Raw genomic sequence first — 19,093 nt, 5'->3', positions numbered from 1 at the left:
ACACACCCTGAACCATGGAAGTGTGAGGCAGCAGACATGTTACCTTAATCAAAAAAGAGGTAATTAAAGCAAATAATTTAAGTTAAAGCTGACAAACCAATCGGGAAATAACTTTTACATTATGCTGTAAATTTCAGCCATTGACACTTTGGCCCACATGAAACAGCAGCGGACATTCGCTGTAAGGATTCTTAAGGATTAAGGAAATTACATGGATTTATTTAAGGCAGTTTTTAATCCTTCCTGGTTTCTTGCTGCAAATGCCCTCAGTGCTGCAGAGATTTCAGCGAAACAGTAATAAAACAACTTAACCTTCATTCAGTCACGTCTTTTACTGTGGCTCGAGATAGCACATGTATAGTGCAGCTCTGTAAAAATATAACCCAATAAAAAGTTCAACAAAAGTACAATTTAAGATAAAATGTAAAATTCATATGGTATACTATGTAAACATCACCGATTCATGAAACAAAGCTAATTTGAACTTATGCAAGGAAATCAGAATGAAGTATTACATGTGTAATTTACAGAGTATCTGTAAATGGATGCCGGGTTTTATCACGATTTTACACGTTAAAGACACAAAGCTGGAGCAATAAACTAATAAACTAAATAACAAATAAAAATGCAAATACAGTTGAAAAACAAACAAATAAAACAAACTGTAACACTGAGTCTTTTCTGCATTCACATCACTAAGAATATTCTTTTTTCTTGTTCTATATTATTTCTTTTTAAACAACAATAACACCAAACAAACAAACAAACAAACAAACTGGGGAGTTGCAAAATACAAACAAACAAACAAACTAACTTACTAACTCACTAAACAAATAAACAAACCAGTAAATATTAATACTTAACAAGTAAGTACAATGAAACTAGTATCAAACGAAAGTACTAAACGAACAAAAATAAATAATCAAACCTGAAAAATGTGTTTTTTTTGTTAATTTTATTAAAATTAACACATGATGCACCGTACATCTTTTTTTTATGGACATTGTTAATATATTTAAACATGATATAAAACTTATTTTACATGGATGCTGAGATTTATGATGATTTTACATGTTACAGTCAAAAAGCTGGAGCAAAAAACAAACAAACAAGAAAACAAACAAACAAAAAAACAAATAAAAATGATGAAAACAAATAGAGTTATAAAAACAAAGAAAGTCTTCACTGCTTCCACATCACAACAACAATAACAACAAACAAACAATCAAACAAATAAAATGGGGAGTTGCAAAATACAAACAGACAAGCAAACAAATAAATAACAGACTGACAGATAACTAACTAACTAACTAACTAACTAACTAACTAGTTAACTGAACAAATAAACAAATAAACAAGCAAGTAAACATTAATACTTAACAAGTAAGAAGTTATACTTTGAAATTAGTATCACACAAAAGTAGTAAACAAATAAAAATAAACAACCCAACGTTGTATATTTATTTATTTTATTATAATATACTTTTTTAAACTTGTTTAAACATGATATAAATATTTTTTTTATTTTTAATTGCATATGAACTTATATATAACAAGAAGAGAAGTACAACGTTGCATATAAATGCCATCAGTACACAAGATTAGAATTAAAATAAAATTTAGCCAGAGGAATAAAGAAAACAAACAAACCGAAAATATAACTAAAATAATATAAAACTCTAATTTTGTTTTGTTTTTTTATGAATTACTTGACCGGCAGTGGGAGGTGCGCGCGCGCGTGTGTGTGCGTGTGTGTGTGTGTGTGTGTGTGTGTGTGTCTAACAAATGGGCGGAGCTAAATCCAGGTCTCCTTTGTAGCCGAAGAGAGCAACGAAACCATAGCAACACAGGGACGACAGTTTAGCGATTATCTTTCCCACACGCATTCGTACAAACCCCGCCCTCTGTGTTGCGATTGGATAGTTATAATATTCCTTCCTTTTCTATTGGCTAAAACCTCGTAGCCTGCGCGCGTGAAGGCGAGAACTAGCCAATCGTCGCGCCGAAGGCGGGGTTTTTTTCGAATACGGGTGTGACGCGTGACCTAAGAATCAGTAACGTAAAGCGACCGAGAGGGTCGTAAACGCCAATGGGTACGGTCGGAGTTAGAAGCTGTTGTTGGTGCTTTAGGACCCAGTGGGCAGAGACACGGCGATATCAAACACTGGCTGTCCGAGAAAATCAGGCTGAAAAGAAGGGATATCGATGCAGACGGCGCTTTTCAGAGATATAAAGACACGGAGTGGGAATGAGAGCTGAGGGAAATCTGCAGCGGGAGAGTTAAAGAATAATAATAATTTAAAAAAAAAACAAAAACAAATCGACGGCGCTGTGTTTATTATACATACCACCGGCTGGGTGGCTCGCGCTCTTTCAAAGGCTGATCTCTTCTTAATGGAAAAAAAGATCCTATTTCCACTTTTCCCCCCCGTTAAAGATGCATATCGTTAAAGGAGTAGACGTTTATTTGCGTGCATAAAGTAGCTGTTTCCTTTTTCTAATTGAACGCTTCATCTGGGAAAGAAAATGCTCCTAAGCGTGCGCGTGAGCGAAACACTGTTTCCAAACTGAGTGGAGAAAGTGTCAGGTTGGTATTCACATTTATTTTCACTGTGCACTTTGATTTTGTTGCACATGTCTCTTCCGTACCTAAGTCAACATCGCATGCATGCATCGGCTTTATGCACCGTTTTGAGCACATGATGATGATGATGATGATTATTATTATTATTATTTCCACCCCATTCCTGTTTTGCATTTGAACTTATTGTTGCAAATGCATTGCATCTTCTACTTGCATCACTGTAGCAGCTATGCCTGTCTTAAAGCACTTGGGGTGGAAAAAAAGTGAAAACTAAAATAATGAAAGCCTATCATCATCATCATCATCATGCATCTCAACAAGCGGATCATAAATGCATGAGGCTCTTTGCATGTGAACGCTTTTTTCATCATTTAAGAAAGGGTTACAGTCTCAGAACCCTGATCAAACCTCAAGGTAATTTCCTGTGAACCGTGTGAAACCACTAAACTGCAAAAATGAAAGAGGACAGTACACAGAGATCAGCATTGCATAAGCTCAGCAGTTCCACAATTGTTATTCCCAACCTTTGCATTTCAGGTGCAAAAGAGTGCAAATCCCTGCGCTGGGGACTTCTTAGAAACCAGAAGATTGCTTTGCATGCATTAAAGTGAGTCTGGACTGTCACGCAGTGGGAGCACGAACAGAAATAGTTCAATATGATGTCAAAGATATTGTAGAGAATCATACGTCTCTAGTCATACATGTTCATCACACACCTTGACGAAAGGATGCTAATTTGTGCCTTTCCTTGTCTTCTGCATCTTTAATGTGTATTTTTCCAAGGTTTTCTATTTCTAAGGGGAAACAATTTAAACGTGCACAACAGAGAGTAAAGGTAAAGGTACAGCTTAATCCTGTTTACTTTTCTCCCCAGAGAGTGTAGTAGTAGTAATAGTAGTAGTGGTGGTGGTGGTGTGCGAGAGCAGAAACTGAACACTAAACTGTGCTTGCAAAACAGTAAAGAGATCCAGATTTCCAAAGCTCAGCAAGTCTTCTGTGCAATTTGCATTCAAGATGTAAAAGAGTGTACACTCGCTCATGTGCTGGGCAAAAACAAAACCAGAATGCTTTGCATGCAAGCACTCGCCAAACAAAATGCAAAGTAGAAGCATACTAATAACCGTGCAAATGAGCCTATGTGGTGTTTAAGCATCAGCTTGACACGTCAGGATGGAGATGCTCGGATCTCTGGCGAACACAAGGGCGAACACTGAGTGTGCGAATTTCATCTGAAGCCATTGTTCGTCTCAGTTTACACACAAAGCCGGCTTTGCTCGCTTCTGGCTTTGTTTCCAGATTGACTCTGATAGAGTGACATGAGAGAGAGAGCTAAGAGAATTAAGGGAGTGTTTGTGTAATTTGTGTGAAAACAAAAAAGGAAAGTTATGCTTTGTGATGGAGCGTAATGATGTTGTGTGTGTGTGTGTGATTAAAGCCTAATTCGACTAGTAAGATTTGTTTTCTCTTTTTCTATTAGTTCAAAAACTAGTGCACAAAAGAGAGATTGATTTGTTTCCATCTTTCATTCTGTGTCTGTGTGTGTGTGTGTGTGTGTGTGTGTGTGGTCGCCGGACTGAGACTCCTCAGCTCTGGGTGACTGTGTCTGTGGTCTCAAATTATTGACTCCTTCAGTCGATAACCTTGGCAACTGCAGCCGAACACGCTCCGAGGTAACGGCAGGTAGTGAGCGCTTCTCTATTAAAAAAAAATAATGAATTCGATCCGGACTAGAGCGCCGTCTGAGGTTGAACCCGAGAATACTTCTCGAGTTATGGATGCACTTCCACGCAGGCGAGAGTGATTACAGCAGAAACGCTGTCGGAAAGCTGGATAACAGGTCGAGCGAGATGCTGTTAAAGCAGGCGAGGTTTCCGACCGAGAGAAAATCCTTCACATGGACAGCTGTTTATACTCAACTCCTGGACTGATGTTTCTCTTTATCTTGCAGTGTGAAACGGGCTGATTAGCACGTCTGTCTCTGTCTCGTCATCTGAAGTAAATGTCACTCGCGACGTTTAAACTCCAACTTCAGCGTTGTCTCTGAACATGCTGACATTCCTGTTTGTTCTGTTTGATGAATCTCTGGTTAGTGTATTTTATTTGGTCTTTATTTTATAAATGAATACACTATACAACTTTCAGTGAGATAAAAACCTGGTCACTCCTCTTTAGAGATAACTAAATTAAAAATACAGTGGAACCTCGGCATACACATTTAATTTGTTCTGGAGGTTAGTTAGTTGTACTGCGAAACAAATTTTCCCATAAGAAATAATGTAAATGTAGATAATCCGTTCCAGCCGCCCAAAAATATGACCAATACTGACCCAAGTCAAGCATTCCATGTCAAGGCTCCTCACAGGAAGTCAGGCCACCAAGCTTGGGCTAAAAATAGAACAGACCACCCACACCACCAATCTGTCAACAAAAAAACACGCCAGAGAAATCAGCTAGCTTTTGAACGCATGCTGAAGGCAACGTTGGTATCGTGGGGTGACTCTTTCCAAACAGCTTTCACTGACTGAAAAAATTCTGACGTAAAATTCGTAAACTCTCTTCGCTTGGCTTTACACTGACGCTAACAAGTTCTGAACGGCTCCCTGGCATACGCGCAACTTAGCCAGCGTTCGTTCTGGTTTGTTCGTATGCCGAAACTACTTCTTACGTTGATGCAAATTTTTTGCAAAATTTTAATTCTTAAGGTGAAAATTCGTAAAGGAGGGCATTCGTATAGTGAGGTTCCACTGTAATAGGATATTTGTTCAGAAATCTGCAAAAGGTGATGTACAAAATGCACGGTTGTGTTAGGTGTAGTAACAGTAACAGTACACAGTGCAGTGTGTAGAGTTGTTTCTAGAGTCCTACGTGATCTGTAAGATGAATTTGTCTGTAATCAGGAGTCTGATGGTCTGAGGGAAGTTGAAGCTTCTCCTGAGCTGATCTTCTCTGTTCTGATGATAATGACGTGACAGAGCCGGAGCATGTAGGCCATTTTAAAAGACCTGATCCGGTTAACAGACTGAGCTGACGCGTCTTATTTCGGTCCATCTCGTAGCTATCAGGCTACTCGATGAAGTCGTGTTTAGTGAGGTTTGTTAAACTGGCTTTTTACACAACGTGATCTTTATAAACGGATCAATGTAGAGATCTCAGAGCATGACTTTTCAGTGGCAGATCATCACAGTAGTGTGTGTGTGTGTTTGTGTGTAGCTACATAAGTTATTTAGTTAGAGAGCAGCGATTAGTGGAAATTTCTTTAAAGCACCTTGGTGAACAGACGTTTTTGTAAATGCACTAAATGCTTGCTTACTTTACAGAATAATTACACAGGTTTGCACGAAGGGATAAAGAGTACACACACGTCACAAAAAAAAACACACGTAGAAACACAACATGGTCTCAGAGATTCATCCCACACCCTAAGAAAGAGGGAGTGTGTGCTCATGTCATGTGATGAATTGGGTACGTTTGAATTGTGTCGAGAAATTCGTAACACATTTTTTACATTCATGTGAATAAAAGTCCTCCTTGTGCTCCTGTATGTGTAAATTCCTGCACAAAAGTCTCCAAATCATATCGTAAGTATGAATCTCTGCACTTTTTATATGAATATACTGCTCATTTCTTATTACGTTCATCCAGAGCGACATGCTGTGAAAACTAGTCCTTCTATATTCCTAGCATATTTATAAAGAAAGCTGTCCAATTATTATTATTATTATTTTTTTTTACTAATCATTCAATTCTGAGTAAAGAAGGAGGACAGGATGGTTGTAAAGCGCAAACACACACCTCAGCTGACGGAGGATTTAGCGCCGGCTTATGAGGCAGAGGATGTATAAAGACGTATTTGGAGGATGAAAGCTGGCTTCTAAATCTCTTCTGTTTATCTCGCCGTCTTCTCTCAATGCAGCGCAGCACTTTAGACGCGCCACGTCTGCCGAGACGACTTAAAAATAGCAGCGACGTGTGTTCACATTCGTCTTCCCGATCACCTGGACACTTTTCTCTCCTCCGTTTTCATATAACGCTATTTTTTTTAATTTTTTTTTATTCCATCATCACCTCATTTAATTAACACCTAATTTAACTTCTCTGTGATTCGTCTCTGACCTTTTCAGATGCTGGTACACTGTTACGTAATGTACTTAGCTTGAATATTTTTTATCGGCACAGACGTGAGTCTAATTAAGTTTTACTTCTGAAAAAGTTTGTCGTTTACTCGTCATTTCATCCACGTGAGCTTTGCCTTTTATGGATTTTTTGTGGGCGTCGCCGAATGCAAATCGGATGTATTGTAGTAATGTACAGATGATTATTTATTTATTTATTTATTTATTTAACTTGACTAAAATACTAAAAAATTATGGCTAGTGAGTTGTTTTTTAAATTTATTTATTTATTTATTTGTGAGACACTTTTGATCGTCTGCAAGTCTTTTGTCCCGGTCTCCTGATCCAAACCTGCTTTTCATACCGTGTCCCTGTACAAGGTAGCGAACGAATGCAGTTGTTCAAACACATCATGGAAGTTTATATCAGTTTCAGTTTTCTCAGCTTCCTCGTACACCGGCCAGCTTTGTCAGTTTTATCTCCCCGCCTTGTGCAGCATTTATCTCCTGTCTGTGACTCAGCTCTTTCGTTTGGCCAAGTTTAGGTCTCGTGATTTGAAAAGGATAATGATCGACAAAGTGTTCTGTTCTGCCGGTGCCAGGCGCTCTGTGGTACAGCGTGGGCTCAGTGTGAGCTTATTTCTCCTCGGTCAGCGGCGATGTGAACACTCGCCGAGTTCTGGCAGGCACGGACTGACCAGCGCTGGGAGATGAAGGCAGCACAGGTAATAATTCAAACCAGAGGCTGTCAGAGAGAGAGAGAGAGAGAGAGAGAGAGAGAGAGAGAGAGAGATTTCTGGAAATGAAAAGGAAAGTGGGTGTATTTTGAATGGAACACAGAGAGCCTGTGCTGTCAGCGTGCCAGTATAGGATAATAATCAACAAAGCTGAAGTGGATTTACCGCTTCCACCTTGAATCTGATTATTTTCCTAGAACAACATGTACTGATGAGTTTAATTCTTCTTACTTTGACAAATGCAGAAAATAAACTAACTTGTTGCTGTGCAACAAACAACAATGGTTAGACTTGGCAGACACCCTTATCCAGAGCCCTTCCTATTTTCTCTATAACTGAGCACTTGAGGATTAGGGGCCCAGCAGTGTCAACCTGGTGGTCTGGGGAACAACATCATAATCACAGAGCTACCACTTGCCCTGTTCCTGTTATCGCTTACATTACAGCAGCTATACACTGATCAGGCATAACATTATGACCACCTGGGCACCCTGACTGGGCCTGTGACTATTCTGACACCTTTCTATCAGAACCAGCATTAACTTCTTCAGCAATTTGAGCAACAGTAGCTCGTCTGTTGGATCGGATCACACGGGCCAGCCTTCACTCCCCACATGCATCAGTGAGCCTTGGCCGCCCATGACCCTGTCACCGGTTCACCACTGCTCCTTCCTTGGACCACTTTTGATAGATACTGACCACTGCAGACCGGGAACACCCCACAAGAGCTGCAGATTTGGAGATGCTCTGATCCAGTGGTCTAGCCATCACAATTTGGCCCTTCATCAAACTCGCTCAAATCCTTACACTTGTCCATTTTTCCTGCTTCTAACATCAACTTTGAGGACAAAATGTTGACTTGCTGCCTAATATATCCCACCCACTAACAGGTGCCATGATGAGGAGATACTCAGTGGTATTCACTTCACCTGTCAGTGGTCAGAAGTTATACCTGATTGGTGTATATACAATCTGCAACAGCTTAGCTTTACTCTCTGACTGTTACACAGAGCAAAAAGTTCACTATATTTAATAATTACACAAATTGTTTATGTTAGAACCAACAAATGAATATATAAACCTGTGATTTGGAAAATTAATCAACACCTTGTGACCATGTTGAGAATTGATGCATAAATAAACTGAAGTTTTGAGTCTCATCATTTTGGTACTTTTAGCAGAAACCCTGCGGTTAAAATGTCTACATAAGCATTTGCCTGAAATGCGGTTTTGCAGGCATGGTTTTTATGCTAAGTGTGCGTGATGTGCAGTGTCTCAGCTGCTTCCTCTGTCCACTTGTGGTCTGTGATGTTGCAATTCCCCACTCGAAACATCGACACTGTTCGGAAACAAAACGCTGGTATAAATCTGGCTGGGATTGTTCCTTATTTGAAAATTAGCTCTGTTATTAGTTTTTAGATTGCAGTGCACGATTCGATCTGTACCTTAATAACCTTTTAAAATAGAAAAGTCCACAAGCCATCCGTGATGAGTCGCACTCATCTGCCATTTTCAGCCTCATATGTGCGATTTTCAGCCTTTTAAAACAGGAAATGACATTACACCGATGTTTGAGTCACGGCTTGAGTGCACTCCATCAGACGACAGCGTGTTTAGTGGCAGAATTGTGCCGTTCTGACGTCTCGCGCCGTTACAAATGCTTTCACAGTGTAGAATAACATCGGTGTAGTGAGAACATGACACATGCTTTCCTTCTGCTCATTTCACTTGTCATGCCTGCAGTTTCGTCTTTAGTAAGGAAAAGTTCCAGTTACTTGTCCAGAGGTCAATAGCCGTTGTGTATCTGAGCTGTTAGGCTGCTGCTGCTCTTTAAAACCTTTAGTTTATTTGTATAAAAAGTGCTGCCATCATTAGCTAGCAGAGTTTCTTCTTTAGTGTGTTGACTTTCTCAGCTTCCTGTAACCACTAGAGTTTTAACCAAGAGCATAGCTGATTCGTGACTCCTCACTCGCACTGCTTCAATCACTCAGAGTTCTTTATAGAAATGATAGAATTCTGTAAATATGGGTATAGTTCATGGTGCTGTCTATTCTATTCTATTCTATTCTATTCTATTCTATTCTATTCTATTCTATTCTATTCTATTCTATTCTATTCTATTCCAGTTTTGTGATTCGATTCTGTTCTGTTCTATTTTATTCTAGCTGTTCTGTTATGTTTCGTTTCGCTCCGTTTCTTTCTACTCTATCTGTTATTTTCTGAGAATTATTCTATTCTGATGAAATCCTTTTCTTATTTTCTGTCATATTTCGATAGTTGTGAAATGCTGCTCTATCCTGATAATTCTATTCAGTTCCCTTTTGTGTGATGGAATTCTATTCTGGTTCTGTTCTGTTCTGATAAAGCGTTGTTCCTTTCTCTTTCTTTCTGAAACTTCTATTGTATTCTATTTTGTTAGAATTTTGTTCTATACCAACATTGTTCTGATAAAAAACTCTAGTCTAGGGTTAGGATTCCAGTCTGTTGTAATACTGTACTGTCATGTTCTACTCTGATAAAATTCCGTTCTATTCATTTTTTTTTTCCAATTACATTTTGTTCTGTTCTCTTCAGATCAGATTCTGTTCTGTTCTTTCTGTTTCTGTTCTGATAAAACGCTGTTCTATTCCATGAAACAGAAACGTCTGTATTTTGAGAAACGCTGGTGTTTTGATAAACCTCTATTCTCTTCTGATAACACTATTCTATTCTAATCTGTTCTGTTCTATTCTAGTACCCTCATGTTTTTACGTGCAAATGATCAGGAGGGACATTTGAATATGCAAATGAATCAGTAGCATCTTTGATCACACGCTAGATACTGCTTCCTGAAGGGAGTTGGTAAAACTTCAGCACGCTGCTTTACAAGACTGTTTATTTACATTCTTCATCATCGTCATCATTGTCTTTGCCATTATAATGATCATAATAATCCCTTGAGACACCTTGAGAGAGAGAGATTAAGTGAGAGAGTCAGAGATACACGGAGAGTGTGAATGAATGTATGAGAGAGAGAATGAGTGAGCAATGGAGAGACAGAATGAGTGAGTGAGAGAGAGAGAGAGAATGAGTCAGCAATGGAGAGACAGAATGAGTGAGTGAGAGAGAGAGAGAGAGAGAGAGAGAATGAGTGAGCAATGGAGAGACAGAATGAGTGAGTGAGAGAGAGAGAGAATGAGTGAGCAATGGAGAGACAGAATGAGTGAGTGATAGAAAGAGAGAGAATGAATGATGGAGAGAGAAAGTGGGAGAGAGAGACTGGTTGAGTGAGCGAGAGAGAAGGGGGGGAGAGAGAGAGACAATAAATAAATGAATGAATAAATTAATGAGTCAGAGAAAAAGAGAGAGAGTGAAAACGTGAATGATAGAGAGAGAGTGGATGAGTGAGTGATGGAAAGAGAGAGAGAATTAGTAAATGACAGCGAGACGGAGAGAGAGAATGAGTGAATGATAGAGGAAGTGGGAGAGAGACTGATTGAGTTAATGAGTGAGCGAGAGAGTCAGAGAGAGAGAGAGAAAGTGAGGGAGAGAATGAATGAATGAGTCAGAGAGAGAGAGAATAAGTGAATGATGGAGAGAGAGGATGAGTGAGTGATAGAAAGAGAGAAAGAATGAGTGAATGAAAGCGAGACGGAGAGAGACGATGAGTGAAAGATAGAGAGAGAAAGTGGGAGTTAGACTGATTGAGTTAAAGAGTGAGTGAGAGAGTCTGAGAGAGACAGAATGAATGAATGAGTCAGAGAGAGAGAGAGAGAATAAGTGAGCCATGGAGAGACAGAGAATGAGTGAATGATGCCTGAATGAATTGTCCGCGCGAGATCTATTTCTGCTATGTGCGTTTAGCACCAGGTTTCAAGGTGAAAAATGACAAAATACTATATTCATGCTATATTATACATCATGTGTGCATAACACCACGTTCACTACAGTAGCATTCCTCTGACATTAATGAGATAATGAAGAGAAACTTCACGCTCTACTTTTTTGCCTGGAACATATAGTCTTTATATTTCAAGACTAGAATCCCTGATTAGCAAGTCACTTTAACTTCTATTTTCTTTATGTTCTAAGACACACTTAGCTTATTTTAAGTGCCTGCAGGATTCTAACTTCACCACATCTGAGCTTGGTTTGGTTTTTTTTTTTTGCTTGTCTAAAATTAAAATCATAAAATATATCAAATTTATGAACCTATATCCAACAGTCCTCTGGTAATTATTCTGTAAGCGATTATGGCAGTGCGTCTCATGCCAACACTTTCATGAAAACATGACACTCCATAATAGATATTTGTTAAGTGCATGTGAGCTGTAGCTGTGTGTTCAAATTGTGGGTGCTTTGTGCTTAGACATCAGCCCAAATGAAACAGAAATGAGTATTTATATTTATATTAGGAGTGTAATGCTACGGTGGTGTCTCGATATCGTACGCTTTTCAAATTAGCGAATATAAACATTGCCTGTATATGTGTCATGCTCCTGATTGCTGAATGCTGCAGAGAGACTAGTGGCTGTGTGTGTTTTCCCCCCAAAAAAAGATGTGAGAACATGTTTGTGGTATTTAGCACTGGTGTACAGGTTTTTTTGCCCTTATTTGGCACACTAATGTTTCATTCCAAAGCACGCTAGGTATCAGCACGCTAGGTACTTACTATTGAGCCAAACTGACCAGACCTTTCTGGCAATTCTCTAGTTTAAACTTTCATCTAATTGTAGCCAATGGTGTATTTTACAAGCTAACATGCTTATATGCTAATACGCCACTTGACTAACAGCGTCTTTAGAATAGATTTAGCATGTTTTATTTATTTTTTTTTAAATTATATTTCTGTGTAGGAAAGTATAAGCTTGATTATTTTTATTCTTCTTATTCACATAATATACCATGCTATTCGATATGAAAAACGTTTAAGTTTTTCCGGTCTTAATACTTAAGATGAGCATGGATATTTTATTAAGTTTTGAACCTCTGCATAGAAATTTAATTCATTCTGGAGGCGAATTCTTAAGGTGAAAATTTGTATTTGTAAATTTCTTGCAAAATTTCAGTTCGAAAATTCATAATTGAGGACATTCGTATGCCGAGGTTCCACTGTAAGTGTTACAGACTCCAGCACTTTAGCTAGCTCACTAACATGAACTGTAAGTATGTTATAGTTATGTAACTCGATATAAATAAAACTCTGTACATGTGAGCTGCATTCTTTGGCCACAGTGTTGAGTGGCGTTCCACTCAGACATGTCTGTGTCTACTGTCTCTCACGGCACTTAGCAGACGGTTAGTGCTCGCTATAACGCCGCTTCAGAGGTTGGTCTTTATAGTAAAGAATTATATTGGCAGTATTGCTAAAGCCATCATGCCTCAGCTAGTCAGCATTCACCTGAAGTTTGGTTAGGATTTTGGAATTATTCAGGTCGTGCCACCTTTAAACACTCGCTCTGTCACGATGCAAATGTATAGACATGCTTCAGATCTTCACAAGTATAAACCAGCCTTAAGAGTCTGCTCTGTTCTTTTACGCATAAATAGAAATATGCAGAATCCTGAGCACCTATTTGACCTCAAATTATTTGGGTGTGTTTTTAAAATTTGCATAATGATATCTTGGTGGTTAATGCTTTCCAGGGTCATACTAAGAATTACCGAGCCACACTTTCCATAAATTCACAACATCTGCATATGTCTTTGTAATTGTGGTTGGTGTTAACCGCTGATGTTTACTAGACTATACTAAAGCCCCTACTATTTTCATTTTCTGTTGATCCACAGGACTCTGTTGCCTGGTGCTTTTTTCCTTCTTCTTTGGCTTTGTCAGATAAATTGGCCCATTGTTCTCATACAGTGAGGATTCTTTGGGAAACCTTTTCAAATTATCCAGCTGCCTGTACCAATTTACCAATTACTTTGCTTGGTAGAACAGAAATTGCTTCTGAGAACACATCCGTCTTCCCATATATTGGCATAATCAAATTCAGTTTAAAGGATGATTCTAGAGAAAACAGTGATGTGCATTCTCAATGGAAGTAGAGACACTGTTGTTAAAGCCATGAAACCAAAAATAAAACCTTTTTCTTTCCCTTTTTGCCTTAAGGACTATGTTGGCCAAAATAAATAAACGGTTAAAACCATAACGAGCCAAGTACGAGTTTTCTAACTTGCGTAAATCTACTTTTATTTCATTCATTCATTTTTAGTGAGCGATTTTTCTAAACCAGGTTGGCAGTGGATCCAGAGATATTGGGAATCCTGGATTAGGACTCCAGTCCATCATAGTTCAATAAGCACAGACCTACACTATATTGCCAAAAGTTTTGGGACATCTGCCTTTACATGCACATGAATGTAATATGGAGTTGTCCCACCCTGTGCAGCTATAACAGCTTCAACTCTTCTGGGAAGGCTTTCCACAAGGTTTAGGAGTGTGTTTATGGGAATTTTTGACCATTCTTCTAGAAGCACATTTGTGAGGTCAGACACTGATGTAGGACGAAACTGATGTAGGAGGTCTGGCTTGCAGTCTCTGCTCTAATTCATCCCAAAAGTGTTCATTGGGGTTGAGGTCAGGACTCTGTGCAGGCCAGTCAAGTTCCTCCACACCAAACTCACTCATGCATGTCTTTATGGACCTTGCTTTGTGCACTGGTGCACAGTCATGTTGGAAGAGGAAGGGGTCATCCCCAAACCCCAAAAAGTTGGGAGCATGAAATTCTACAAAATATCTTTTTTATGTTGAATTAAGAGTTCCTTTCACTGGAACTAAGAGGCTGAGCTCAACCCCTGAAAAATGACACCTGAATTCAATGATTTGGAGGGGTTTCCCAAAACCTTTGGCAATATAGTGTATTTGCCTCATACACATCAAACTTAGAGTAAGTAATAGACCTTTTCAGTGGGAGGGAACCAGAGAACCCAGAGGAAATCATCACTGGCCCAAATTCTGGATTGAACCGGGGATCCTGGAGCTGTGAGGCAGCTACCCAAACGCACTACACTGCTGTGTTGCCCCACCATTTATTTAATTTTGGCAAACTTTTGGGTTCAGGGCTGTGGGCATGGCCTGGGAATACTTACTCAGCTTGAGGTGAATGTAGTTGACTGGAGTACCTGCTCACTGACTTCCTCTTTGAAGTGGTGCTCCTCTTGCCTGTCATCACCTTGCACTTCACAAAGATAGATTAAAATATGCAGAGAATATCTACATGCTCATTGATCACTGGTCTGCTAACGGCTGTCTGAAAGACCGTGCTTTTGATATGCCTGACCTAATAAACTTCAAAGAGCTTCAGTTTGAGTCATTTTGATGTTGTTGTCAGGGATATGACACAGACATTGGAAAGATATTGGAAGTCATTTCTCTTTCAGAAAGAAATGTGCTGAAAAAATAGATGTGCTAAAGTAAATGTTTTGGCTTTAACAGGTGTTGGTGGTAGCCCTGCCTGAGCTAACCCAGCAAAGTACTGTTTGTTATTCCTAAAGTACAAGTGCTGAGTTTTGTCTTTTCTCAGCAAAATTTGCAGCGCTATTATCTGACTGTTTCATTGACCTCCTGCATGCTTCAGGGATATCCTCTCTAGACTGTAGAAGGAAAGGTTCTCTTCATCTTATATATATATATATATATATATATATATATATATAATGTATGTATGTGTGTGTATGTGTAATATTCCAAAAGTGTTCATTGTACTGTAACTTTGACACAGGCCATATTTTTTCCCTGAAGGCCAGTGATTTCAAAGTAAGATTAAAATTTGCCTAGGCAACTCTGATCAAAGGTTAAGATCTGCACAGCATGGCTTCCCTTGTGACACACAGCTGAACCTCTTTATTTCAAACTACAGTGAATTGATTGAATGAAAAGTACTGCCTTCAGTATTTTTCACTTCGAAGCACTAGCAATGTATGCCAATTTCTACTGCTGTAAATAAAATGTCTTTCTGAGGGATCATCACCCACCAGATTTATTCATATCTGAAAGGTTGCTACGCTGTTATTCATTTGACTTTTATAAAATCAGGTACTGATAACATTTTCCCAGGAGGAGAAAAAAAGCCACGACAGACTTGGTCAAAATGTCTGGTAGCTTAATCATCTGAGATGGATCCAGGTTGTTAATATTAGATCAGCATTTAAACTGCCAATGTGACCTGCTTTTTTAATTCATTTTTTTCTACCCACTATATAGTTCTTCTCTATCATAAGATAGATAAGTCTCTAAGACATGAAGCCACTGCATCGTTTAGAGCTGCTGCTCTTGCCAGGTCTCGGGGCAGCAGAACACTCACTTAGCATTCACGAGCCGACAGAAGCACACGATTGGCTCGTACCACTCTGATGGGTGGTAGAGAGTAATGCTGCCCCCTCCCCCTTTTCTGTCTGGGACCCTCGGCTGCAGACAGATATGGCATTGTCAGTCTCCCGCTGATAGCCATTTTTGATGTCCAGTTGGTCATTTGAAACTCCACAGAATCTTCAATTTGCTTTAGAGATATGTATTTTCTGAATCTTTTCCCAAAGTGGACAGCAGAAAATGAATGCTCTTACTGCATTTATTAATGGTTAATAAAGAACTGTCTGGGTTCCTTAGTTTACAGTTCTATCCTGAGCACTATGTTGTGTCTGCCTGGGTTTCCTCCGGAATATCTGGTTTTCTCTAACCTCCCATAAACATACTGGTATATTAATCGACATGTTTCAATACAAATAGTGTCCTTTGATTCTCATCCTGGGTATAATCCCACTTCCAGGGTTTCTGAGATAGGAAGGAACCATAGGTTCCTGTGGATCCACTGCACCCCTAACCAGGTTGCAGTTACTGAAGATGGAAGTTTGAATGAATGAAACTTACTTGTTCTTACAGAATCTTGGATTTGTGTTGTCTTATCTCTATCACTGACTCTATTATTCTTTTTTTTAGGATTGTTAGCATTCTCTGGTGCAGTCCTAGCTGGATCCAGGAGGATGTCTCCCAGCATCCTTTCAGCACTACCTAGAGGGAGACTTCATCAGCATCCCATTTTTCTCTGGCAAATGAAGATGAAGAACCAGCACACAATGATAGAACTCCAGTGATTTCTGCTTTTGACGTTCCTCACCTCCCCACCCCTCTACCTTACACCCCTTCCCGGTCCCAAGCTTGACCATGCTGCGTTTCCTGCCCCTCAAACTGGGCAGAGTGTATCGCTGCCTGAAGCTGCTCTTTATTGTGGGACTGTTTGTAGTGCTCTTGATGAACACTCACACACTTCTCGCCTCCTTTCAGAAGAACGAGCTAACAGACCGTCGCTTCATCCACCTCAACAAGTGTCCGGCTTGCTTCGGCACCAGTTGGTGTCGCAAGTTCATGAATGGGCAGGTATCCTTTGAGTCGTGGGGCCGACTGCGTTTTCTCGATGTCTTCAATGTAAAGAACGTTTTCTTTGCCCAATATGGTGAGCCTCGGGAAGGCACGCGGCGCATCGTTCTCAAGCGTCTTGGCTCGAACCAGGAGCTGGCGGACATTGACCAGAAAATCTGCAAGAGGGCCACTGGTCGACCTCGTTGTGATCTCATCCAGGCCATGTACAAGACAGAGTTTGCACGACTTAATGGAGACGTTCGCCTCTTGACCCCTGACGTAGTAGAGGGCTGGTCTGACCTGGTCCACTGCCCCTCGCAGAGACTGCTGGACCGAATTGTCAGGAGATATGCTGAGACTAAAGACTCTGGAAGCTTCCTGTTGAAAAATCTCAAAGACACAGAGAGGATGCAGCTTCTGATGACACTGGCCTTTAACCCTGAGCCTTTGGTACTGCAGGTGGGTCTTCATATCTGTACTCATGGTAGTCTAGTCATTTGTTATGGTTAATGTTATGTTTGTATACTTCTTTAACCAAGGCAACAAAAGTGTTTTATTGATTCTGAACTGATTGATATTGCCTATGCTGAGATGAATACATGCAGGGGTGGACAAATCACTAGCCCGGTCACCTGGGACTACTTGCTGATTATCTTTGAAGAAAGCAAACATTACATGCTATCTCAGACACCTCTTTAGAAAATGATCATTATGATGGCTGAGTCACCCTCTATGTGGGAATTCATTCTCAGCTACCATTTTTTTTTTAGGTTTCTAGGCATCCAAAACATGAAACTGGGCAGGGCACTGGAATTTTCACTTGCCTAGGGGCCAAGCTAATGAATTTTGATTTGCCACCTCTGACAAGGTGTTCCGATTGACCAAATTGTTCAAACCTTCTAAAAAAAAAAATCTTGTTAATTCTGTCATCATCTCAGGAGTACCGACACTTCCCGTTAAATACTCTCCATGCACCTAAACAGAATCCTGAGATGTTACGGTATATCTGATTACTAGAACCTGCATGTTCTGTTCTTACAATCCGTCTGCGACATTTTGACAGAAGCCACCTACCTGTAATGTAGGAGTTGTGAGGTTACAGACTGATTATGATGTTTGTGCTTGAATTGCTCTTGATAACTCTCCATGCAGAATGGAACCTGTCAATATGACAAGGTGCAAATGGACTCGGAAAACGTTGCTGCAAATTATAGGCTTTTTTTCCCCCCTCCCCATCCCTTTCTTTCCTTGGCCGTATTTCTTGTGTAAGCCACAATGTGTTTCGAGCCTGAAATAAGCTTTCGTCAGTAATCGTAGTTGCTCTCTTTTCAAGGCCTTAATTGCAGCTTCTATCTCCACTTGGATGGATTTGCCTGTAGCTGTGATGTGTTCGGATTTTTTTCTTGCACATATTTAATTATTAAAGCTAATGGTCAGTAGGTTTTAAGTTCAGAAACTGCATTTATAACCCAGACATCTCCAAAATAACCCGCAGAATCTGATTTTGTTAAATAAATGGAATTAGGAAGATACGTCTGCTGTCTCATCTCTCGTGTCAGATGGGATATTATCATCCATCATCTTCAGTGTCTCGTGTTGAAACGACGGTAATAGATATTAAAGCCGGTTATTGGCTGTGATTTCCCATACTGATTAGACAATCAATTCCAATTTCAGCCGGCATTGATTGCGGCTCATGAAGATCCAGAACAACAAAAGAACAGCTTTGTGAAGACGTTCGGTGTCTGAGCTGACCGCTGATCTATCACAGGATCCTTCATCCACCTGCAGGCATTTGGACAGACAAAAGAGAGCTCAGCTCCTCAGAGAGTCGAGTCGATAAATTCTGATTAGTCGTGTGCTCACACTCGCACTCTCTCTCCTTCTTTTTCTTTCTTTTTTTCTATTTACCTCTATGCTTTCTAGTTTTCTCTCTGTGTTTCCTCTCATTTTGCCCTTCTCTCTCTCAGTATTATTCTTTTATTCTTTGCTCCTTCTACTTTCTAGATGCAGCCATGCATTGAAATAATTCATGTGCTTAATTACAAAAATAGCCGAGTCCAACAAAGGGTTGAATGAGGTCAAGTACAATATTTTAATGATATATAAAGCTTCTTTTCACTGCACTGTTCGCATTAAGAACCCTAGTGAGATGGGATTTAAATGGTCAATTGGACAACACTGTAAAGAAAGCAAAACTGAGTGCTTGAGAACACAAACATATTAAGCATGTTTGTCAGGGATTAAGATTCATTCAGCCAATCATCTATTATTATTCAACATCTGGAACCATAGTAATTAGCATTGTGATGTCTCTCCTCAAG

The 19,093-nt window shown here is 39.7% G+C and overlaps 1 protein-coding gene across 1 annotated transcript in view; it reads left to right on the top strand.

The window, feature by feature from the left end:
- Nucleotides 1-2,115: 2,115 nt before the first annotated feature.
- dipk2ab (divergent protein kinase domain 2Ab) overlaps nucleotides 2,116-19,093 on the top strand; it is a 55,777-nt gene continuing 38,799 nt past the window's right edge. Inside the window, exons 1-2 of the mRNA XM_058399248.1 lie at nucleotides 2,116-2,587; nucleotides 16,350-17,228. Coding sequence (XP_058255231.1) covers nucleotides 16,575-17,228 — 654 coding nt within the window. The 5' untranslated portion in view covers nucleotides 2,116-2,587; nucleotides 16,350-16,574. The remainder of the gene's footprint in view (nucleotides 2,588-16,349; nucleotides 17,229-19,093) is intronic.

The sequence above is a fragment of the Hemibagrus wyckioides genome, linkage group LG01 (assembly GCF_019097595.1).
Source record: "Hemibagrus wyckioides isolate EC202008001 linkage group LG01, SWU_Hwy_1.0, whole genome shotgun sequence".
Taxonomy (NCBI): Eukaryota; Metazoa; Chordata; class Actinopteri; order Siluriformes; family Bagridae; genus Hemibagrus; species Hemibagrus wyckioides.
The sequence above is the reverse complement of the archived record's forward strand: the minus strand, read 5'-3'. Positions and strand labels throughout refer to the sequence as shown.